This window comes from Antedon mediterranea, chromosome 3 (assembly GCF_964355755.1).
Source record: "Antedon mediterranea chromosome 3, ecAntMedi1.1, whole genome shotgun sequence".
NCBI lineage: Eukaryota > Metazoa > Echinodermata > Crinoidea > Comatulida > Antedonidae > Antedon > Antedon mediterranea.
The window spans coordinates 2,097,815-2,123,048 of NC_092672.1; the positions used below are offsets into that span (position 1 = coordinate 2,097,815).

General features: G+C 33.7%; 2 protein-coding genes across 3 annotated transcripts; one reads left to right on the forward strand and one right to left on the reverse strand.

Moving 5' to 3' along the window:
• Window positions 1–618: 618 nt before the first annotated feature.
• Window positions 619–12,356, reverse strand: LOC140044465 (kelch-like protein 17). 2 transcript variants are annotated; one of them, XM_072088984.1, is made up of 10 exons: window positions 12,275–12,356; window positions 11,070–11,341; window positions 10,415–10,536; window positions 9,962–10,183; window positions 9,695–9,811; window positions 9,101–9,314; window positions 8,317–8,461; window positions 7,571–7,827; window positions 2,934–3,189; window positions 619–1,736 (listed from the first exon to the last, which is right to left on the reverse strand). In XM_072088984.1, the coding sequence occupies exons 2-10, from the start codon at window positions 11,263–11,265 to the stop codon at window positions 1,535–1,537; spliced, it is 1,731 nt and encodes a 576-aa protein (XP_071945085.1). In that variant the 5' UTR covers window positions 11,266–11,341; window positions 12,275–12,356; the 3' UTR covers window positions 619–1,534. The 2 variants fall into 2 exon arrangements, with proteins under 2 accessions (XP_071945085.1, XP_071945086.1); XM_072088985.1 differs by having other exon boundaries at window positions 12,271–12,327.
• A 115-nt stretch (window positions 12,357–12,471) lies between these two features.
• LOC140044466 (exocyst complex component 8-like) lies at window positions 12,472–25,224 on the forward strand. The gene is made up of 17 exons (XM_072088986.1): window positions 12,472–12,562; window positions 13,031–13,186; window positions 13,504–13,596; window positions 14,012–14,100; window positions 15,372–15,514; window positions 15,709–15,788; window positions 16,127–16,200; window positions 16,934–17,099; window positions 17,479–17,616; window positions 17,912–17,963; window positions 18,400–18,544; window positions 18,631–18,811; window positions 19,268–19,398; window positions 20,095–20,214; window positions 21,058–21,258; window positions 21,605–21,772; window positions 22,065–25,224. Exons 1-17 carry the CDS (start codon window positions 12,502–12,504, stop codon window positions 22,158–22,160), a joined length of 2,094 nt encoding a protein of 697 aa, XP_071945087.1. The 5' UTR covers window positions 12,472–12,501; the 3' UTR covers window positions 22,161–25,224.
• Window positions 25,225–25,234: the final 10 nt, after the last annotated feature.

Genomic DNA, 25,234 nt, shown 5'->3' on the forward strand with positions numbered 1-25,234 from the left:
TAGACAGAGCTTACATAGTATAAAACAATTAATAACGAGAGGCAAGCCATGATTCAACGTTTCGATCTTTATTTTGATCATCATCTGCAGGAACATATTTCTGATAATGACGTAGAATCATGGCTTGCCTCTTCTTATTTGGAGTTAATTTTATACTGTTACTTCAACATTATCAGTGTATCTATTGGCATACACAATTCGTTCGTGGGACAAAGTGTCCCCTATAATAGAGGTGTTTTAAAGGCGATATTTCTTTTCGTACATAAGTAAAGATAAGGACCCCTCATGAAACGTCACAAAATAAACATGAATATTCATTAGTCATATCCAAAAGGTGTGACGTAAGAATTGATCTAACTACAATTCTAATGCAAACTCTTTCCGTCCTAAAGTTCTACTGTGTAGTGTTTGGTAAGAAGGATGGGGGACCGATCCAAAATAATGTATTCAAATTTGAAACCATGGTCAATCATGTACATATCAACAAGATTGGTGTGGTTTTATTAATAACCGTCGGATACGCTACTCAATCTAGAAACATTGAAGGGCATTTGTTTAAAGTTGTACAACATTAAAAAAGAAACAGATACTGAAAACAAATTACTGATAAAAACATGATTGTATACAATATTGCTCCTCTATTTATTTTCTTCGGAAGCCTTTAGTGCACAATTTCTTAAGAACAGTGCATTATACAGTAAGTTTGGTTATGAAGCCATTATATAAATATTGCATTAAGAAATTACCATTTATCATTTTCTTCGGAAGCCCTTAGGGCACAATTTCTTAAGAACAGAGCATTATACAGTAAAGTATGGTTATGAAGCCATTATATACATATTGCATTAAGAAATTACCATTTATTATTTTCTTCGGAAGCCCTTAGGGCACAATTTCTTAAGAACAGAGCATTATACAGTAAAGTATGGTTATGAAGCCATTATATACATATTGCATTAAGAAATTACCATTTATTATTTTCTTCGGAAGCCCTTAGGGCACAATTTCTTAAGAACAGAGCATTATACAGTGAGTATGGTTATTAAGTCATTATATAAATATTGCATTAACAAGAAATTACCATTTATTGAAAGCAAGCTAAACACAGTTTGACTTTTCGCACCTATTGTATTGCAGCTAAAATTTATTAATATTAAATTACTTAATTTGGTGCAGTAACATTTAAACAAATATTAAATTTTTGTTTTAATATGCCATTTTATTGTCACATAATAGTTTTTCACTTTGACCAAAAACTGGATCTAAAAAAAAAATTATTTGCCTGAAAAAAAATGTAGTTTAAAGCAAAAAAATACTGATAATAATAATGTTTTTTGGTTAAAATTAAACGTTTCTTTTGTCTTTTTATAAGTGAAATAATTATTTATTTATTTTTACAGAAGTGAATAACTTATTAAAACTGCAAATGGCCTATATAAAGTCTGATTTTATTAACCTTCATTTTCCATGTTTTTGGGGGAAAATACATTTTTAAACTAGAAAAACATGTAACAGATTATATAAGGCATTGGATTTAGTCCGTTTTGTTTTCTGTAAGTGGATATATCTGAGTGGCTGTGACTCCAACACTGCTTCTTCTGGAGCTCATACTGGTAAGAACCTTCCATCGTCTCGTCACTGGATTGTAGCGTTCGACACCGTTTAGGCTACTGCTACCGTCGTTGCCACCAATCACGTACAAATGACCTTTTAACGCCACAGCGTCGTGTGTGCTTCTAAAATTATATTAAAATTTATACATAATTATTAATTACAAAGGAGAAACATTATTCCCACTCTGTAATAACACTGAACCCATGTAATATTGAATATCGAAACGTGGCAGGCTATAGGCGCTTGACCTTTGACAAGATCGCCTAAAATTTATAATTTAAAACTACAATACTTAGTATTGTATATTAAGGAATAGCTGCTCCATAGTCTCTTTGCTTTTCTTCCTTATATCTTATTAACTAAAATGTTTATACTAACAAACATTGCTATTAATATGCCTAGTGTGTAAACATTATTGACATAATTTCATTAAACATCGACACAGTACAACTCTTCTTAACAAAATGTTTTCAATCTTCTATCAACTAAAAGTCGTAGTTAGTCATGTCTCGGGTCACATTCTATGGTCACCGTACAGATAGGCTACTACATCAGTACTTCTATGAATGTTGGTGACAAGAACGCTAGTTGGTCATACCCAGTACCGTTTTGACTTTACAAATCATTCGGGAAACCACCCCACGACGAGTAAACATGAAGCATCTGTGGAAGCATTATGATTATGATGCTGGCTTTGTCAGTGGAATGAGGTCATTTATTTTTATCACACAATCAATTTATGGAACGATATAAGCTATGCTAAGCTGAACATTGTAATAATTATAGACCAAGGATTTTGTGTTATCTTTGTTTGTATCTTTCAATTTTATTATTCCCATTTCCATTATAAACATCAATATACACATCATGTACACCACCAAAATTACAAGTGAGAATCAATATCATAAGTAAAGGCATTTAATGAAAATGCAGACCATCTTAAAATTACATGACATGTTTCGTGAAATCTAATCTCATCGTCAGAACTATGGTATGGTATCGGTGAATGTTTCTATTTTGAAAGCAATTATAATGAATTAGTTTAAAATAAAAATTAGGTTGATAATTGTTTTGATAATTCCATGTTTATATCAACCATGTAATGAAAACCTGGAACAATACTACAGCCAATTCTCCTAATTCTAATTCTCTTTGAAAACCGGAAACTCTCCCAATATCAAACTTTTCTTGAAGACCAAAAGGTCCCAAATCCTTTGTTACCATTAAAAACACATTCCGAATACCAGACTTTCCAGAAAAACCAGACATATTTGGCCGGCCCAAAGGTGTCCAGTATTGAGAGAGTTGACTGTACTAACCTTCTTGTTGTCATCGGCGTTACAGGCTCCCACATATTAATATCTTGGTTAAACCTCTCAGCACTATTTAAACATGATGCACCATCATTGCCTCCCACCACATACAGAACATCTTCAACAACTGCAACTCCCATGCTACTTCTTCTGTTGTTCATGTTTTGAATTGCAACCCATGTGTTAGTCACTGGACAGTACTTCTCAACACTGGATAAATGTGTGGAACCATCATATCCACCAACCGCCCATAGAAAACCATCTTAAGAAGAAGAACAGATGAGCTAGTTAGCCTTTTAAGTACATCCTAGTCTACAGTGGCAAACCTAGTTAGCCATTAAGTACATCCGAGTCTACACTGCACTGGCTAACCTAGTTAGCCATTAAGTACATCCTAGTCTACACTGCACTGGCAAACCTAGTTAGCCATTAAGTACATCCTAGTCTACACTGCACTGGCAAACCTAGTTATCCATTAAGTACATCCTAGTCTACACTGCACTGGCAAACCTAGTTATCCATTAAGTACATCCTAGTCTACACTGCACTGTCAAACCTAGTTATCCATTAAGTACATCCTAGTCTACACTCCACTGGCAAACCTAGTTATCCATTAAGTACATCCTAGTCTACACTACACTGGCTAACCTAGTTATCCATTAAGTACATCCTAGTCTACACTGCACTGGCAAACCTAGTTATCCATTAAGTACATCCTAGTCTACACTGCACTGGCTAACCTAGTTATCCATTAAGTACATCCTAGTCTACACTGCACTGGCAAACCTAGTTAGCCATTAAGTACATCCTAGTCTACACTCCACTGGCAAACCTAGTTATCCATTAAGTACATCCTAGTCTACACTGCACTGGCAAACCTAGTTAGCCATTAAATACAACCTAGTCTACACTGCACTGGCAAACCTAGTTAGCCATTAAGTACATCCTAGTCTACACTACACTGGCTAACCTAGTTATCCATTAAGTACATCCTAGTCTACACTGCACTGGCAAACCTAGTTAGCCATTAAGTACATCCTAGTCTACACTGCACTGGCTAACCTAGTTATCCATTAAGTACATCCTAGTCTACACTGCACTGGCAAACCTAGTTAGCCATTAAATACAACCTAGTCTACACTGCACTGGCAAACCTAGTTATCCATTAAGTACATCCTAGTTTACACTGCACTGGCTAACCTAGTTATCCATTAAGTACATCCTAGTCTACACTGCACTGGCTAACCTAGTTAGCCATTAAGTATATCCTAGTAGTCTACACTGCACTGGCTAACCTAGTTATCCATTAAGTACATCATAGTCTACACTGCACTGGCAAACCTAGTTATCCATTAAGTACATCCTAGTCTACACTGCACTGGCAAACCTAGTTATCCATTAAGTACATCATAGTCTACACTGCACTGGCAAACCTAGTTATCCATTAAGTACATCCTAGTCTACACTGCACTGGCAAACCTAGTTATCCATTAAGTACATCCTAGTCTACACTGCACTGTCAAACCTAGTTATCCATTAAGTACATCCTAGTCTACACTGCACTGGCAAACCTAGTTATCCATTAAGTACATCCTAGTCTACACTGCACTGGCAAACCTAGTTAGCCATTAAGTACATCCTAGTCTACACTGCACTGGCAAACCTAGTTATCCATTAAGTACATCATAGTCTACACTGCACTGGCAAACCTAGTTATCCATTAAGTACATCCTAGTCTACACTGCACTGGCAAACCTAGTTATCCATTAAGTACATCCTAGTCTACACTGCACTGTCAAACCTAGTTATCCATTAAGTACATCCTAGTCTACACTGCACTGGCAAACCTAGTTATCCATTAAGTACATCCTAGTCTACACTGCACTGGCAAACCTAGTTATCCATTAAGTACAACCTAGTCTACACTGCACTGGCAAACCTAGTTATCCATTAAGTACATCCTAGTCTACACTGCACTGGCTAACCTAGTTAGCCATTAAGTACATCCTAGTCTACACTGGCAAACCTAGTTATCCATTAAGTACATCATAGTCTACACTGGCAAACCTAGTTATCCATTAGGTACATCATAGTCTACACTGGCAAAACTAGTTAGCCATTTAAGTACATTTTAGTCTACACTGCACTGAGCATTGAGCAAACACTGAGTTTGTCATGAAGTGATTTTTCAAAATTTGCTAGAGTAGACCAGTTGATAAACTTTGGCAAACTACACTAGCAAACTTTAGGGAGCATTTCTCAGTTTGCAAACAAAAATTGGTATTATTAATATACACATGATATCCTGAATCTTAAATTAAAACATTTATTTTTGAACTGACTGCAGTTTTACACGTTTTAAAATTTACTGCTTTAAACTGGTTGTTATGATAGTAACAATGTGCAGGTCTTTATGCTAGTATTACACAAAGGAACGTACTGTTGTTATATGCCTGCATTATGATCACCATGCCTTTTAGCTTTTTGCTTATTTTATTTTGTATATCCATTGAGATCCAGCCACTGATAACCACAGCATTATCATTTAATCAGTAATTTGCCTTTGGATTTATATTATAAATTATAAAATAATAAACAGGCACAGAACAAATTCTAAATTGGTGATGTACTGAAAATTAATTAATTTAGAAATGATAATGATGAGAAAGACAAAGTCGCTCCATTAACCATTATGAAAATAGCGATCACCACCAAAATATATTCTAAGGTTTTCCCCAATCGTACAAGCAACAAAATAACACAACATTTTCATTCTGCACATGCTCAGAAACATATGTACACATGCAAATTTACTGTTATTTCAACATGATTATCCAAAATCTACAAAGTTTTTTGACCAAGTTGGATTTTCTCTTGCTAGATACAAGTACTGTTTCACCTTCTCTCTTATCTATAAATTAAAGTTTGCAATGCACAATGCATACAAATAGATAACTAGTGTAAAAATATCACACAAGCTGCTTTGGAGTTAAAAAGTGATTATTACAACAAAAACATTTGTCATATTGTAATGAAATGTAGTAGTAGAAACAGTTTTAATAGTACACAGAGCAGAAACATAAGAAACAAACACATAATTAAAAGAAAGTCTACAATAATTTCTGAAATCAATGAATTAATGAATTTTTCAACACCACCTGTAGCTGGGAGGCAAGGTACACCTCCCTGAGTAAACTGAACGACTACAGCTGTTTTGTTTCACCATTTGCAAGCCTCTAAATAATGCATTGTTTGTCTAATAAATTAACACAATGTTATAACATTACATTGACACCTGTTTAATTTCATGGTGATGCATAGACAGAGAATTCCAAAGCTTGGTAACATTTGCCACTAATGTTATAACACACGAGAAAGCAGGCAGATCTTCAAAAGAACCAATCAGCTTGGGCTTAAACATTATGGAATCAAAGGTTCAACTACATACAAAGGTATTCAGAATAAAGAGGTGGGGAAAATGGGGATGAAGGGGTGGGGAAAATGGGGATAAAAGGGTGGGGAAAATGGCAATGAAAGGGCGGGGAAAATGGGGACGAAGGGGTGGGAAAATGGGAATGAAGGGGGGGGGGGCAAAATGGGAATGAAGGGGTGGGAAAAATGGGGTTGAAGGGTTGGGGAAAATGGGGATGAAAGGTTGTGAAAATGTGAAAAAAAACCTTCTCAAAGCACTTCTCACTGCGGAAAATGCCATTTCTTTTTTCTTCTTGAAATCCATTCCCTACCAAACCAAACATGATTCAAAACCGAATTACCCAAAATGCAATTGGTCCTGGCGGTTAATTCAAATGTTTGAAAAAAAAAGTTTGGAACTGAAGCTTGCGATTATTACAGACCAGTGCATATCAGCTAATTAATGTAAATAGCACACATATCAAGCAAACAATATCAAAGGGTTCATTTTACAATCACAAATATTAATGATTTTACTTCAGTCGACAGTACACAGAAATATAGTGCACGGACTGTGAAACATCCCACACCTCACTACAGTACTTTGATATTTGTTTCAACAAATATATACCCCAGGCATTAACTGAACTACTTAACATGGGTGTGTGCACTGACAGGAATTGTGGAAAGAGTGGAATGGGTGAATCCGACAGAGGGACAAGAATTAACATAACAACAAATTAATTAATACACTTATGTATACAGTAATATTTTGGTATCCTCAAACCAACTAAAGAACACTAGAGGTTATCTAGATGTGTTATAGAGGGCGAAATAACAGCAGTCATTGTGTGATTTGTGCTTGATTTTCAAACTTTTTTTTAAGACAAAATAACTGTCCTTGTATTTATAAGCATTATATATTAAATTTTACATTTAGAAATGATCATGGTGGAAGGGAGTTTAGGAAGACAGCGTGAAATTTTGTGGAATAAATTGCCAATCGACATAAAGACATCTGAAAACATCAACACTTTCAAAACACGACTAAAAACCCATTTTTACACAGAGGCATTTCCTGCCTAACTTTGTCAAGCGCCTTTGAACATTATCATGGATACTGGCGCTATATAAATCTGATTGATTGATTGATTGATTGAAAGGAAGAATGAGTAAGTACCAGGAGCAGGTTAATTGAGGGAGGATGGTTAAAGCAGAAAACCACAACTTACCTAAAACTGCAACTTTAACATATCTTCTTCGGGTTGCCATAGCAGCAACTGAGGTCCACGTATTTGTTAACGGATCATACCTTTCAGCACTGTTTAAACACGAAGCACCATCGTAACCACCAATCGCGTACAGAAGACCGTTAAGGACAGCGACACCAAGACAGCTCCTACGGGTTCCCATTGATGAACATTCTGTCCACGTGTTAAGTTTTGGGTTATAACACTCCACAACAGACAGATCCCCAGAACCATCATACCTACAGTAGTAGTAATTAGCAGTTGTTGAAGAAATAACCTAGTTAGCCAAAATACACCGTACGATGATTTAGAAAACGCATTTCATACAAAATTATTGCATTCATTTAAATAAATTAAGTTTCTATTTGTTAGTGTCATCTGATAATGAACAGAACATTAGTTAAATATGTTTATCTTAAATATTGATAAAAGGAAAAAAAAATGGTTTGGTTAGCAGTCAACTCTCCCAAATCCAGACTTTTCTTGAGGTCAATAAGGTCCCAATTCAATTTTTCACATTTTCACATTCCGACCAGATTTTCTAGAACACCATACATACTACGCCATCTGTCCATGTGGTATTGAGAGAGGTGGCTGTACAGTAGTAGCACAGTACAATAGCCATGGTCTATATTTATGATTCAATTAGAGACAGAAATACAATGCATTTGACCACTGTTAAATGTTTATTGATGAACACACGACTTTAAGGTTTATCCCACACTTACCCACCAACAGCATAAATACAACGATTAACAGCGGCCACTCCCAGTCTGGCTCTACGTACGTTCATCGGTGCGATACTGAACCATGAGTCATTACGGGGATCAAAACATTCACACTCGTTGTGAATAGCAAAGAGACTACCGCCCCCTATCATAAAGAAATAGTAAATAGTTAGTTTGCTTTGTCTCAAAATTCAGAATCCAAAAGATAAAAAATCAGACATTTTGTAAAATCTTTGGGAGTCTCATTTCAGGTCAATTAAGGTAAGAGTTCTAGTTATAAGTTTTACTTACATTTTCAATATTCATTTCATTTTTTCATTTCATTTCATTTATTTCGTCTCACATAAATATAACAAAAAAATAACAAACAATAGAGAGAGACCGGATTCCCAAAAGCGAAATAAATCAAACTATCAAGTGGGTCTCCAGCAAAACAAAATCATCCAACAATAAAATACAAAATTACAACACTAAAAACAATGTGAAGATTAAAAAGTACAAAATATCTATACAAAAGTTACCCAAGACATTATTTTTATTATTATTATTATTATTACTGTTATAATTATCACAGATTCTATGGTCTATATTTCAACGTATTGTACATCTTAATAACAGCACATATTATGGACACAAAAGAAATGAAATGCTATTTATCAGGAAAAAATATTTTTCGAGACAATGGTACTATGATTTATAATAGTTCATTATTATTTATCTAATAAGGCACTAATTGTATAATATTTACTCATCCCACCACACTGTCCAAAATACTGACACATACCAACAGAAAACAGGACCGTAATCATCTTAGTGTTTTGCCGTTGTCGTGTGCGAACGGATTGTAACGAGGTACGTTGTTCGGGCAGTAAATGATACTTCATCGCCTCTATTAACAAGTCTTTACACTCTAAGCTTGACTGTACAGCGTCTTCTTTCTCTACGTTCATGACCAGGAACTCTCGCGATAGCAGAGGCAGCCGGACCTGTCGCAAGAGCTTTAAAAACATTAATATCATACATTTAGGTTGATTTAATCTGTTAAGCTCTGTCTACACTATTAAAAAAGTGTGATGTGCCCAAATATGGTAGTAATATGACATCATCATGTCCATATGGGCATATCACATTTTTTGTCACATAAAGTTTTATAGTGTAGACAGAGCTTTAACAAGACAAATATAAAGATTCTCAAATAAATAAGCAGAGTATGACTTTTCATGTATAACTCTATAAATCTTCTTTCAACTAACAAAGTTGAAGAGAGGATGCTAGTTGACCTAACCCATTTCGCAAGACAGCTTGTTTAGCAGACACATGTAAAACTGGGCTTTCAATTCGTGGAACCTCAAGTGTGTTATTTTGTCTGACAACATACCTTTGCTATATACTGTTTTCTTTCTGTTTGGTTATAGTTAATCCACAGCATTGCAGCATTAAAAATGTCTTCTTCGTTTGAAATATTTACTTCCTCGTTCCCCATAAGTTCTTCAACCTAAAACAGAAATTTTTATTTTTAAAAATTTATTAAACTTTGTTTAATTAAGGTGAGAACATGACCTGACATACGAAAGCGGAAAGAGTTGTTTCTATTGGTTACTGGATGTCACATGATAAACAGAATGCATTGGCTTTGAGTAATTACCTCTGATAATGGCAAGTGAGTGTATTCCTCAGAATTTACGACTTCATTGAATTTACGTAGAACAAAGTCGTGTGCATAGCGGTAGAGGTCGTGGCAAGCATGAGTATCGGCAAAGCGTCGTATACCGAGACAATTAGAAGGTTCTAGCTGCGACAGCAGGTACTTGGAACAGGCATCGTGGACGCTGTGTAGTTGGAGGAGGTTAGCGGCTGGAAGAAGAGACTAGGATACAAAGAGAACAAAGGTGATCACTACATTTTAACTAGAAGAGTCATTACAAACAATGTGAAAAGGTGACATAATTCAATGTTGAAAAATCATACATTATTAATAATATGAGTAAAAAAAAATATATGGTAAAAATAAATTGGGTAAGACTATTTTTTCAAGACAGGCTGCAAAACGAAATTGAGAATATAAATACAGTAGTGACTGAATCGTAGGACTACTTACCTGAACGTTCTTTTCACTGATAACAATCTCAGCAGTATATGCAAATTGAATCAATTTAGCAACAGCTTCTGAATCTATGTCATGAAGTGTAACCTCTGACTTATGACATTCACTCATATTATCTGACAAGAGAATGGAAAGAATTGTAGACAATCAAATTCACTATGCTTTAAATTGATATTTAACAAATATTTTTAAAGCTCTGTATACACTATCAAACTAGTTTGACACAAGAAGTGTGATGTCCCCAAATATGGTAGTAATATGCCCAAATATGGTAGTGATATGCCCAAATATGGTAGTAATATGCCCAAATATGGTAGTAATATGCCCAAATATGGTAGTGATATGACATCATCATGTCCATATATGGGCTCATCACATTTTTTTGTGACATCAAGTTTTATATTGTAGATAGAGTTTTAGAACTGTAATAACATACTAATATAATTTCATTTCAAAGTTAAATAACAAAGTAGAAACACCTGGGATGCAAACTGTATTCAGGGGACACTTTCCTGTGAAATATGTTTTAACACTCAGAAAAAATCCCTAGGGCACTTTGTTTTGTTTGCAAGGTGTCCGCTAATAAGCTCTCTACAGTAATACTTTTTACAGAAATATGAGGTACACTCATGGAAAAAATTACACTTACTGGTAAACATTGCATGGAAGTATGGACTGCAAGAGGCTAGTACCAATTTGTGACCTCTGATCTCTTGACCTCCGACATTCAATGTGATGTCACATAGCAGATTGCTGTGTCGCATCTTATTCATGGCAATGAATGCATCGTTTGTGTGTTTTGCTGAATGGTGCAAGACACAGCCGTCTGCTACTTTTTTGGCCATGGTTTAACTCACAACAGTGATTGCTCACAACAGTGACATAATAAGGTCTGACTGCTTTTTGAAATCTTGAATAAATCTATTTAAAAAATGATTTTACTTTAGAGGAGTATTGAATTGGGATTGTGTATACAGATTATCTCTACCAGTGTAAACAGAGCCTAAGAAGCTGTCTCAAATGTGTAACTTTATATATCAGTGTAAACAGAGCCTAAGAAGCTGTCTCAAATGTGTAACTTTATAATATATCAGTGTAGACATAGCCTAAGATGTTGTCTCAAATTTCCTCACAGTAATTTTAATTGGATCATGGGTTTGGTTCAATTACTACAAATTCATTTATAAATTAGCTTTCAGGTCACTGCTCGTCATGCACTGCTGTATGCAATAAAATATAAAGAAGCGTTAGTTAAAACTTATATGCTGATAAAAAGAGTTTTAATGAAGGCACGGACGCAGCCATTTTGGTTTTGGTCTTGGCTATTTTTTGTTTCTAGGCTGAGTGAGGCTAGAAGCTTTTCTCTATTTTATTGTAACCATATTTAGAGGGTGATCCATCCAGCAGTTGCTGAACATTTACACAAAAAACAACAAAAACAGAAAAGTAAAAAAAAAAAAAAATTTTTTTAAATAAATAAAAATAAATTACATGAGAAAAAAAAATCTGAAAAAGAAAATTTGGAATATATCTATCTATTCTAGGCCTATACTTTTATTATATCTATAGGCTAGCTAGGCCCTAACTAGACGACTACAGAGTAGGACTAGTAGCCTACTTACTAGCTCTAGCTAGGCCTACCGAATCTACCTAGCCTGACTGAGTGAGTAATGCCTAGTTAAGTTAAAAGGGTAGCCGGGTAGCCTAGAGGCTAGGCCTACTTAACTAGGCCTAGGCCTAGCTACTAGCTAGAGCCTAGGCCCTACCTAGTAGGCTGCCTAGCTAGTAGCCTATATACTATTGTAATTAGCGTGCTTACATTTTAAGATATTAAGTGGATGTATATTCACCTACAAGTGAGATTTTCATCTAGGCCTATTAAAACGTCATAAAATAAAACAAGTATTATTATTGATTCAACCACCTGCAAAAATCAGTGCATGACAGATGAATGTTGTCAAAGAACTTCTTTTTTGCTGTTGTTATTAGAAAGTACGCCCTCAACAGGTCACACCAAAAGAAACAAACACAACACACACACATAACAAAAAGCAAAAAGAGGAAATCACCTCTGTCGAAAAATGGCTGCCACAGAACACCTAAGAAAACAATTGGCACAGCAACAGTTTGATCCAACTAAATGCAAGCGATTTTATGAATTATTATTTTTAAATACCTTAAAATAAGTAAGGGCCTAGCTAGCTGTAGGCTTAGCCCGTGTAGTATTAGATACTAAAATACTTACTAGGCTAGGCCTACTAGCCTCTAGCCTAGTCTCTAGAGGCTAGGCCTTGCCTAGCTGGGCTAAGCCTATAATAGTTGATACACTGTAGGCCTAGCCTATGTAAGAAGCGAAGTGTAAGCCAGCCTAGTAGTAGGATTCCCTTAGAGGGGACCTAGCCAGGTCTATTATTAGAAAATTGTTGTACTACTACTATACTAGAAATAGGCCTAGGCCCTAGGCTGTTAAGTGATGTTAGATAGGAGGATGGTAAGCTAATATATTAATAGTATGAGATTTATCTAAAATAATATAACATTATAATTCCTAGTATTAGGCCTAAATAAATATATGTTTTGTGTTAATTTATTTATATTTTCTTATTCCAGTTGTTCAAGAAATATCATCTAGTGGTGACACATATCATGACCTTTTAGAACATAGGTTAAAGGTCAGAAACCTCAGTGAAGAAACAAATCTTGCACTCAAGAAGAATGTCTACAAAAATTATGCCCAATTTATCGAAACTGCGAAAGAAATATCGTGTATCCTTGAAAAACTTGTCAGATCGTGTTTGATTTAAAAATAACATTAATAACAAGCCTTTAACTATGGGCAGCCATTAGTGCCAAAATAAATAAAGTTTGGGCCATAATGGCTGCCCATATTTATCTACTCTTCTGGCAATGCTCAGGAACACAAATACTAAATTGAATCATGAATTCTTTATAAATATCTGTAAATGTAAATTGGGGAATAACCTCCTATTTGTACTCCAGAATAAATTATAAACAAATTTTGAAATTATGAAAACAATAGATTTATATACAGAAACAAGCACATCCTTACATTTAAAATTTAGACTTGGAAAGTGAAATGTATCAGCTGAGTCATATATTAACAGAACAAAAAGGAATTATGGACATAATGTTAGAAATGTCATTCTCAGCCCAAGGTGAGCAAGAACACATTTTCTATACCGATTAATAAAAAGATTTGTAGCATAAGTGAGTATTCAACTCTTGCAGATATCTTTACTACACCGAGTGAGCAGCCGAGCGGAACCATAATTACGTAGCTATAACATCGGCAAGGGTTTGAGGCTCACTTGCTGCATGGTTCTGGTGGTAGAACGAGTCTATCTATCTCGGATAAGGACTATAAACCGTAGGTCCAGTGTACACATCTAGTTCATGTGCACCTGAACCTAGTACATCTTTCGAGGTAAGTAGGGGGTTACCCCGGTGTACTAGTAAACACACAACCACTGATCATAACTGCGCCCTCTGGGTGATCAGTCTTTCACTGAAGAGGTCACCCAGTATAAAGATATAATACAGCACAGTAATATATGACTTTTAACATTTTAGATGAGGTCGTTGACACAAAAGATACCGTTGTGAAAGAAGAGCCAAAGAAATCGATTGCATCACTGTTGGATAAGGTGGAAGGCTGCTCTGTAAGTGACTATAATACTTAAGTACAGTAGACACATAAATAACAACTTACTTATTACTTGTTTGCATAGCTATCCCCATTATTGGGGACATTTCGCCGTCATTGACATTATGTTGACATAGCACAACAATGAGAGACATTAATTTTGATGAGAAGGTCATGGAACACTAATTAATTTAAAAAACAACTAAAAACCTGAGACCTGTAACCCTTGGTAGGGACCCTGACGGGTACTCTCCCTCCGGGTCAAAGGGATCCCGAAACTCATCGGTGGGCAGGGGCGCTCATCTCCCTGTTCAGGACTATTCCTGATGATTACCCAGTCTATTAACATTTAAAATTAAACATCAAGACATATAAATTAATCAACTTAATGACTACTGGACATAGTAGTTATTGTCTTCTATAAAAGATGCTGGAAGCACTTCCTTATATAGTCTTCTCGGTCTAGTTGACTAGCGTTTATAGTTTTCTGAAGTATACTTGGGCTCGGTCTTCCTATCAATTTACTTACAATTTACAACATGTCTACTAAACATAGGCAGAGTATTTTTGGTAAAGACTTCACATCACTTTCAATTCTCCTATGTGAACACTTTTCTTTTTAAGCTTTTTTTCAATTCAAATAAACATTTATTTCTTTCATTCATATTTGAGTAAAAAACATTATACTTTCTGATATTTTATATATAAATATTTTTTTTTAGAGATATAATACAGTAAATCATAATGTATAAAAAAAAAAGATGATTCAGTTATATACAAAATGAAAGAGGCAAAAAAACCCAAGAAAGTATTGATCAATTGGAAACAAAAATCCAATTGAAACTTGTATGTTGGGAAGCCATGTAAGAAGATTATATACTTATATATATAAATGTAAACATATAACTACACATACACATATAGATCAACAGACACACACACACACACACCAACAGTAAAGGAAGCAATTTCGAAAAAGTTTCTAAAGTTAAAAAAATATTACAAAATAGAGAAAATAATTAGTTATAATTTGAAATAAGATAATCTAATAACATAATGATTTTATATAGACATATTATATACCGTCGTCGTGAGGTAATTTACAGAATCAACTCTATGAATGGATGACTAGTTGGGAGCAGGAACGCTAATAGATCAAACCTAGTAACGCAGGAAATTACCTTGTGACAAGTAATCACAGTAGATTTGAGCATAATTAGTTTTCAAAATTTAGTATTTACTGTCATCAATTTAAAACATTTTTAAACGTTATTTATCTTTCTGCAGCGAGTAACTGAAGTACCTGGGCGTTACATCATCTATGATACGGATCTTACAGAACTGGAACCAGATTCATTTCAAGAAATTCACAAGGTTCATGTGTTTCTGTTGAATGATAGTCTGCTGGTCACGACCTTTCAACCCAACAGGTCAGGTCAAAGTTTCATTTGTTTTATTGTCTTTTAGTCCAGAGCCATTTCACATTTATTTCTCTTAAAAAATTCTTTTTGAATTGCTACTGTATATATAAATGATTTTATTGGCCTAATTTATATTCAGTAATTTTATTAATAAGTGACAATAAATATTATATAATAATGATAATTAAATTTTTGTCTACTAGGCGAGGCCCTGTACGCTTCAAATTCCAGACATTGTATGAATTGGACAGCCTAGCTGTAGTTAATGTCAGAGATGTAGGCCGTAAGTAAAGCTCTGTCTACACTATCAAACTTTATGCGACAAAAAAATGTGATGTGCCCATATATAGACATGATGACATCATATCACTACCATATTTGATCATATCACTACCATATTTGATCATATCACTACCATATTTGATCATATCACTACCATATTTGATCATATCACTACCATATTTGATCATATCACTACCATATTTGATCATATCTCTACCATATTTGATCATATCACTACCATATTTGATCATATCACTACCATATTTGATCATATCACTACCATATTTGATTTAAAATCATATACGGTAGAATTATTCATATTTATTTATTTTTTCTTAGCTGTCAAGAATGCTTTTAGAATCTTAATGTTTCCAGATCAGAGAATGTTCCAGGCTAATGGACCCAAAACTAAGGTACGCCATTCACAATTCAAACTAAGGTACGCCATTCACAATTCATACTAAGGTACGCCATTCACAATTCAAACTAAGGTACGCCATTCACAATTCATACTAAGGTACGCCATTCACAATTCATACTAAGGTACGCCATTCACAATTCATACTAAGGTACGCCATTCACAATTCATACTAAGGTACGCCATTCACAATTCATACTAAGGTACGCCATTCACAATTCATACTAAGGTACGCCATTCACAATTCATACTAAGGTACGCCATTCACAATTCATACTAAGGTACGCCATTCACAATTCATATTTTGAAGCAGTTATTGTATATTCCCTAAAAACATAGAAAACAAATTGAAATAGGACATTTTGTATTTAAAAAAATGTTTATACACATCCAATATGCAATTACAGGTCAATTACAATCAATTACATTGATCGTGCTTATAAACTAAGTCTCATTTGCGGCTTAGGAAGTGGAGTTGAAAGAGTTGTGAGTTACAACCCTGGCCCTAGGTCAGGATTGAACCCTGAACCTTGGGATGGGAAGGCAAGTACCAAGCTACAGCTCCACTACTACTACTTTTAATAAAGTTATTCTTCTACAGAAAAAAAAACGACATTTTCACTTGTAATAAACTACAAAATAAACTGTTAATTAGAAAATTTAACAACTCACTGAAAATGTCTTTTTGTTATTTATTTTATTTTCTTTATTATCAATCTAAAACATAGAAAGAATGGTTGACAGCGTTAGAAGATGCGAAGAAGGCTAAGGCCGCGTCAGACACAAGAAAACGAGAACTTGTACACCAATCAAGTCGTGCGAGTATCATCCCTAAAGAAGTGACGCCAACTGACGATGTCGAAGTTGAACAAGATTTAGATGAAGATAATAATCGTAAGAAATTCTTACTGTATTTCGCATATTTCAAAAATGTGATCACTGTCCATTAAGCTCTGTTTACACTATCAAACAAAGTGTGATGTGCCCAAATATGGTAGTGATATGACATCATCATGTCATGGGCACATCACATTTGTAGACAGAGCTTTAGATAGGAGTTTGTTGAGTCTTTGATCTCAATCAGAGAAACTGAATCACTCGCCACATTAACACAACTCCTCAAATCCCACCTTTTTAATTTGCACTTTCAACATTTTTGTTCTCTTCTGTTGATTGTTCAGCACTTAGAAGCGCCCTGCATTTTCCGCTATATTGAATTGAACATTATTAATATTAATTATTATTATTACTTAAATTTTTTTTTTTCGTGCAGCTTTTTTCCAAGAAGAAGCTGCTGATGTCATGGAGAGTAATTTGCTGAAAATTGATTGGCTGACTGAGCTGCCAGAAGATCTTGATATGTGTATTGCTCAGAGGAACTTTGAAGATGCTGTTGATCTCATTATCAAAAGTAATAGGCTCTGTCCACACTATCAACTGGTGACAAAAAATGTGATGTGCCCATATATGTCATATCGCTACCATATTTAAGCATATCACTACCATATTTGGGCACATCACATCAACATTTTATTGCACACAACAGACTGTTTCAAGACATAGTAACAAATTTCTCTTAAATCATCATTCTCCGAGTACAGAATAATATGAAGTATTATACAGGCAGCAGACTGTTTATGTAGTTAGTTTATGCAAGAATAAAGATATTGTTTATTTATGTTATTTCCTACTGTATCTCTTCACAGCAAATGACTACTTGAAAGAAGTGCCTGCCTGCCCTGCTCTTAAAGACATGAGGTAAATATTGATTACTAATTAACAAATACAAAAAATGCATGTACAAATTTAGAATACACTGCATATCAAATATATTATTAATTGATATGACACTCTAAGTTAACAAACTAAGTTAACAAACAACAATAAGTTAAATTAACAAACTAAGTTAACAAATTATAGTAAGTTAGCAAACTAAGTTAACAAACTACAGTAAGTTAACAAACTAAGTTAACAAACTAAGTTAACAAACTAAGTTAGCAAACTAAGAAACTAAGTTAACAAACTACAGTAAGTTAACAAACTGAGTTAACAAACTACAGTAAGTTAACAAACTAAGAAACTAAGTTAACTATATATTTATATTTATATATATATTAAATGGTTTAAACAAGTTTACAGCACAGTAATATCAACACACATTAATTTAAACTAAGTTAATGTTTTGTTTATTAAGGGCAAGAGTTGATCATCGGATTGAGCTTTTAACGGATGTTTTAATACGTGAGCTTTCTGTGTCGCCCGATCGATCATTACGTGGTGGACCGCAAGTCACTAGGAGGCCTGTTCGTGAATTGATTCGACTTGGAAGAGCAATTAAGGTAAAGTATTCTTAATTCATTCATTGAACCAATTTTAGAGTTATGTTTTAAATGATTGTTTAAACACATACATGTTATTTTTGTAGGCTTGTGACTTGTTTTTAAAGAACCGCAGCGAGGCCATTAAACAATCAATTCGACAACTCAGGATAGAGGGCGCTACTACTGTCTACATCACCAAACTTTGCAATGTGTTTTTTACTCACATGTTTGAAACGGGAAAAGAGTTTAGAAAAGCGTTCGCTAATCATCCTGGTTGTTTTTCAGGTTAATTTACAGTTGTAAAATTGCATTATTATTTGATGTATTGTCCCTCAAAATCATGAGAAATAAAGATTTATAAAGTCCCACTTTGAATAGGCCATTTCACAGTTTTAATGAAGTTATTTAAAAAAAACAAACAAAAATAATGAATTCACTAATAAAAATACAAAATAAACAGTTAAATTTAACTAAAAACCTTACAGACAATTTACTTATTTTTGCTTTAATTTACATTTTTCAGGTCAATAATTTTGGTGATCCAATTTTTGGCCAAAGTGAATAACTATTAGGTAGTATTAAAATGGCATATTCAAAAATAAAATTATCAGGGGGACAATATATCTTGTATATCTATAAAATATTTTGTTTATAATTAGATAACTGTAGTTTTATTAACCAATTATAGGCATACGTACAGACTAGCTTGAAAGTATTAAACAATATCCTTGTATTTGACAGCGTTTGTTGTTTGGGCCAATGCAGAGTTGAAGGGTTATGTGAATCATTTTTCACGTCAAGCTCTTTCTAAGCAAACAAACTTATCCGTCGTGGCTGAGTGCGTTACAATTGCTCGTACGTACTGCTCTAAAGTAAGTATGTTTTGTCAAGAATGTGAATAAAAACAAGAAATAATGTAAATGTTTCTATAAAATCAGTAAGACATACTCCTATTAAGGGGACAACTTTGGGACCCATTTAAAATTTACTAGTGGCCGTATTCACCATTCACACTTAGACTAAGGTAAACAAACTTAAAATGTAAAAAAAATCTCCTATCTAAGTGAATACAATTTAAGGGAAATACTTAAATATTTATTGTGTGAAATACTTAAAGATGTATGTAAACATGAAAAATGAAGATTAATTAACTCAGACTTTTAATATGTTATTTTGTAGTTTTAATAAAGTTAATCACTTCCATAGAAAAAAAAAAAAAAAAAATAATGTTTTTAAAATGACAAAATAAATGGTTAAATTAAACCAAAAATTCATTGGCTGGCAGCCAATTTGACCATTTTGTGCTTTGAATTCCATTTTTTTCAGGTAAATACTTTTTTTTTTCGATTGAATTTTTGGTCAAAGTAGATTAACTATTATGTTACATTAAAATGGTATATTCAACAAAAATTTGTTTAAGAATTATTTTTTCAGGGGGACAATAAATCTAATATTTAAGGGAAATGTCTCACTTAAATGTGATTGGTGAATACGACCACATGTTTCCAAGTCTTATATGGTAAAATGATTGTTTGTTACCTAAGTCACTGTTTTCTTTGTCTCAATAGTTATCTGCAATTGGTCTTGATCTGTCGTTTGCCTTGAATAGCCTGTTGGTGAAAGGTATACGTGATGCTATGTATTATAACAAAGATCAACTCATTGAAGCTGCACGCCATCGTAACATTGTGAGTAGCATCAATCAAATTGAACACTACTAGCCTAGCATGTCCACCAATCAGGGCTAGCCAGTGGTCTTCCTTTGTACCAGATTAGCTAGTGAAAAACGAACAGTAACTAGCCTAGTGTGTCCACCAATCAGGGCTAGCCAGTGGTCTTTGTACCATATTGGCTAGTAAAAAACGAACACCACTACAGCCTAGCATGTCCACCAATCAGGGCTAGCCAGTGGTCTTCCTTTGTAACATGATTGGCTAGTGAAAACCGAAAAAACCACTTCACACCCACCAGTCTTGGTTAACTATGCATAGTCAATGTTTTATAAGTGAACAGTTTTGTTATTTACTTTTGTAGTAAACAATTTGATAATTATGACAGATGTTACAAAGGTGGAAAATAAGTTGTAAAACTGCACTTTTTAAACAAACAAACAAACTAACGCCTATTAGTAGAACCTAAAGCTTGGTTCCCACTAGAACGTAATGCAATGACAAGCGAAGTTATAGACAGTTAGCAATCACAAGCGAATAAGCCATCGCTTGTGATTGGTCAATTCACTTGCGTTGCGTTACGTCCTTGCGTTGCGTCGCTAGTGGGAACCACGCTTTAATAATCAATGTATACATCATTAGTGGATTTCCACAAATATAAGTAAGTGTAAATTCTCTTTATGGGAGACGAGAGGAGGATTTTGGATATACAAAACCACCTTCTGTGATTATCTTGAGAGAAAAAAAGGGTCATGTAATCTAGTAATTCCTTCCTAGTATAAAAAATTATATATGTTAACTATATTTATATTGTAAGACTTATTTTCAACAAATTTTGATAAAAAATAATGATAATTACAGGAAGAAAAATGGTACCAACTGAACCTTCGTAACCCGTCGTCTGCTAATGTTCTTGTACAAGAAATGGTGAATTGTGGAATACTGATGTTCCCTAATTTTGTGGTGAACGGTTGTTTTATTGATCTTTCATCCAGTATGGTGGCTTTTACTAAACTTTTACTTGCGTTTATAAATGACGTTATGAAGCTGTACACTCCAGAGGTAAATATATTTTAATATTTTGTTTGTAACCATTTTCTAAAGATCATGTCATCATTATTGTACTACTGCTGTTACTGCAGTAACTACATCTTTTACTAAATTTGTTTTAATGTAGAGGTTTATGATTAAATAAAAAAAAAAATTGCTAAATAAATACAAAATGAGTAAAACAAATTTAATTACTCCAGTATATTTTTGGATTTTGATGAATTTTGACAAGGTACCTATGTAAATTTTTTTTTCTTTTTATTAAAAGGTAAATTAGTTTTATTTATTTTTAAAAACACACATAATAACATTCATTATATCTAAACTTTATCTGAAATTTTATTTTATTTTTTTATAGATTTTTCCTGATTTAATCGATATAATAAAAGATGTCTTCTCGAACCATGTGCAATTGCTTGAGGGCGCTGTAACTAATGAGAAGTTTGTTGAAGAGCGTCAGTTCATTATAAAGAACGCTGATTTCTTGTTTTCAACGCTTTTAGACACAGTTGGTGGTAAAATTAAAGTATGTTATGGATATTCCATTTCTGATCTAAAGCTCTGTTTACACTTATCAAACAACAAAATGTGATGTGCCCATATATAGACATGATGATGTCATATCACTACCATATTTGGCTACATCACACCTTTTTTTGTCAAACTAGTTTGATAGTGTGGACAGAGCTTTAGATCAGACATTTCCATATTAAACAATATGATAACATTTTCTCTCTTGTAAATAAATTTGGAATAATTAATTTTATTTTTAGTATTATATTATTATTAGTCACCATTGTTTTCTTCGTTATTTACAGGAAAAGGTTGGCAGAAGTCCGAGAGAACTTGAAGTTTTGAAAGAAGAACGTAAAAAAATCAGTAAAAAAGCCGAACAAGTTGGTGTGCTCATTTGATTGATTTAAACAAAAATATGCATTATTTTATTTTGTGCTTTTATACAGTCTGCATGATTTCAAATGAAAATTGGATTTAATATAATCATAGAGATAATAATATAATCATAGAGATATGTATCTCTATGATATAACATTTTGTAATACTTGTAAGGTACTGAGGCCCATAAAAGTTATAGAATAGCAATATATGTATTGTACATAACAAATTAAAAAAATAAAAAATGATGTAAAGTAAAAGAAGTTTGAGAAAGATCACATGTTCCCTCTTTTAGCAGAATTTTTGTAATGAATTCACCCAATACATAAGTAGTATCATGTGTAGCGGCAATAAACATCAACGTTACTATTTAGAAGTTAGGTGCTAATGGTATAGGCCTGTTTCAGCCAGCAGACACGATACTGCAGAGCGTTTATTGGTGCTAGACATGATACTATATGATAATCGACTGAAATGTTCTTCATTAGTATCAATTGGTTATCTGCACTTTGCGGATACCACTTGTGATTGTCAAAGATCATCTTTAAAAAAAAATTATTTTTAGTGTCATTATTTATACATATTTCATTTTTATACCTGGTTTGAATTCGCCATGATTAAGTTGATCAATTCTGATGGCATGCTTACAGACGTTGCACGTTGTTTTAATAGGTTATATTATATTTAATATGTAAATTATACCAGAAAATAAAAAAGAATTTATTTATAAGAATAAGCAATATATTGTTCGTTCAATCGATCGTGGTAAAATACGCTGCATTGTTGCGAATTCCTTTTTGTTTTCAGATTTGTGTTTAGTAAACAAACCGTTGTCAGAAAGCAAACTTTAAAAGAGAACACGCATATAAAATTCAGTTTGTCAGTTTTAATTTATTTAAAAATTTCACAATGTATTAAGCTAGACCCACCGCTCGTAGGGCCCATGTCGAAATGGAAAAAGACTTCAATGAAATGTTTTTTATTCTCATGCCGTCTTCTAGTACCACGCCTTTCTTTGCATCCATCCACGATATAATTATCTCATCCGCTAGAAAAAAAACCAAAAACGCGACCGATTTCTTTGACAATGTACTTATGGATTTTTGAAAACCTAGGTAGTACTAGTTACGTAGGCTACGTCATGTTAATTTATTATGCAATTGCAGGGATATCGGGATGCGCCTCCTCACTGGAGATTCTCGAGTGTTGGCAGATAGGTCGTATTAAATCTAAATCTCCCTAATGAGTATTTTGTTTATTATAATCAATATATATAAACAGCAAACCGTTTACCGGAAATGTCTCTCTATTGGTTAAGAATCTCGGCAACCAGTCCATTGGTATATAGGCCTATAGGTTATATTTAGGCCTATGGCGTTTTGTGCAATTAACGCACAATACATAGACAGATTCCTATTTAAATGATTGATCGTTTTCAGAAAACAAATTCAATTATTCATTAATATTTATTCTCGGTTCATATTACTAAACTATTTAATTTAGACCCGATATCTTGCGTTGTCGATTGCACGCAACTCTGTTACTTTGTAAACAGTTCCAATTGAGTCTTTCTTTCAATTAACGGTAAAATTTCGAACGAAATATTAATCATCGATTGAATTTGAAATCCGAGACCGTTTTGCTAAGAACGAACAAATAATGTCATCACTTAATAATCAATTCAATGAAATGAATGTCTACTTGTGGTGTGCGTATTGATCATGAATTCTGGTCTTATGGTGTGGTAGCAGCAGGAAATAGAACATCCTTGGTTCATGCGCGCTCCTTCTCTCTAAAAATCTGTCTCACTAACTAGTTTGACAAAAAAAAACGTGTGATGTGCTCAAATATGGTAGTGATATTCCCAAATATGGTAGTAATATTCCCAAATATGCTAGTAATAATGACATCATCATGTTCATATATGGACACATCAAATGTTGTTGTCACATAAAGTTTGATAGTGTAGACAAGGCTTAAAGCTGTCTACACTATCAAACTAGTTTGACAAAAATGTGATGTGCACATGGTAGTAATATGACGTCATCGTATCAATGGGCACATTACATTGTTTTGCCACTTAAATTGCTATAGTGTAGACAAAGCTTAAGACGAATGCTAATATACTGTTAGTGTTAGCAATATTTTTATCATGTCATCATGTTAGGTTGTATTATTGAAATTTAAAGCACTTTCGGCATTTTTAGAGGTCATTAAAGTTAAATCTCGCCCCTTGTGAAAACAATCAATGTAGGGGGTAAGGTCGTCTGTGTGAATTAAGCTAAACAGATCCCAGTGTCCAACTTTTGACCCAATCACTTAAATTATTGAGCACATAAAAATATTTACGTATAACCGGACAGTAAGGGAAGCGGTAACCTCGTCCAACTGTGTTATTTTCGTTTTTTGCGTGGTATCAGTCAAAACCTCTATGCAGGAGGTAATCGTATTGTAATGAACACAATACTCTGACAGACACTTTAATTCCTTGTATATAGCCTAACACGTTACAATTATTCTATATTGAACAAAATGGTGTGGTTACTGACAATACAATGGGTTCACTTTTTAACCTCATTTAAATCTGTTTGTGACGTTTATTACGATTTAAAACGAATGTAGAAGATCAGATTTATAAATAACAAGAATAATTCCCATACGATGTGAATGGCCGATTAGGTTTGACATGTCAATCTTTCATCTATATTTCAACTCTAATATATAGTATACAGTAATCAAAAGGCTAAACAAAACAAAAATACAGTGGGCCGCATTTGATTTATTTATTTTAAAACAGTTGCAAAAGGCAAAACAGTCGAAGGAAAATGGCAAAAGGCTGGCTTCCTACTTTCTAGGATTTTTATCAGATAATCTATATTGGTTGACAACTCTTGTAACATGACCACAGTGCTGATTTTGCCATTTTCCTCCTAACTGAAAATATACAATTCAGTTACCATCAGTAAGGGTTGGGATAAAAAATGTGAACAATTGAATAAATATTTATGATAATGCCTAAAACCTGTTTGTTTTTATAAATTCATTTGGATAGTGTTTATTTTGAAAACCCTTACATTCGCTCATTATCCGTTTT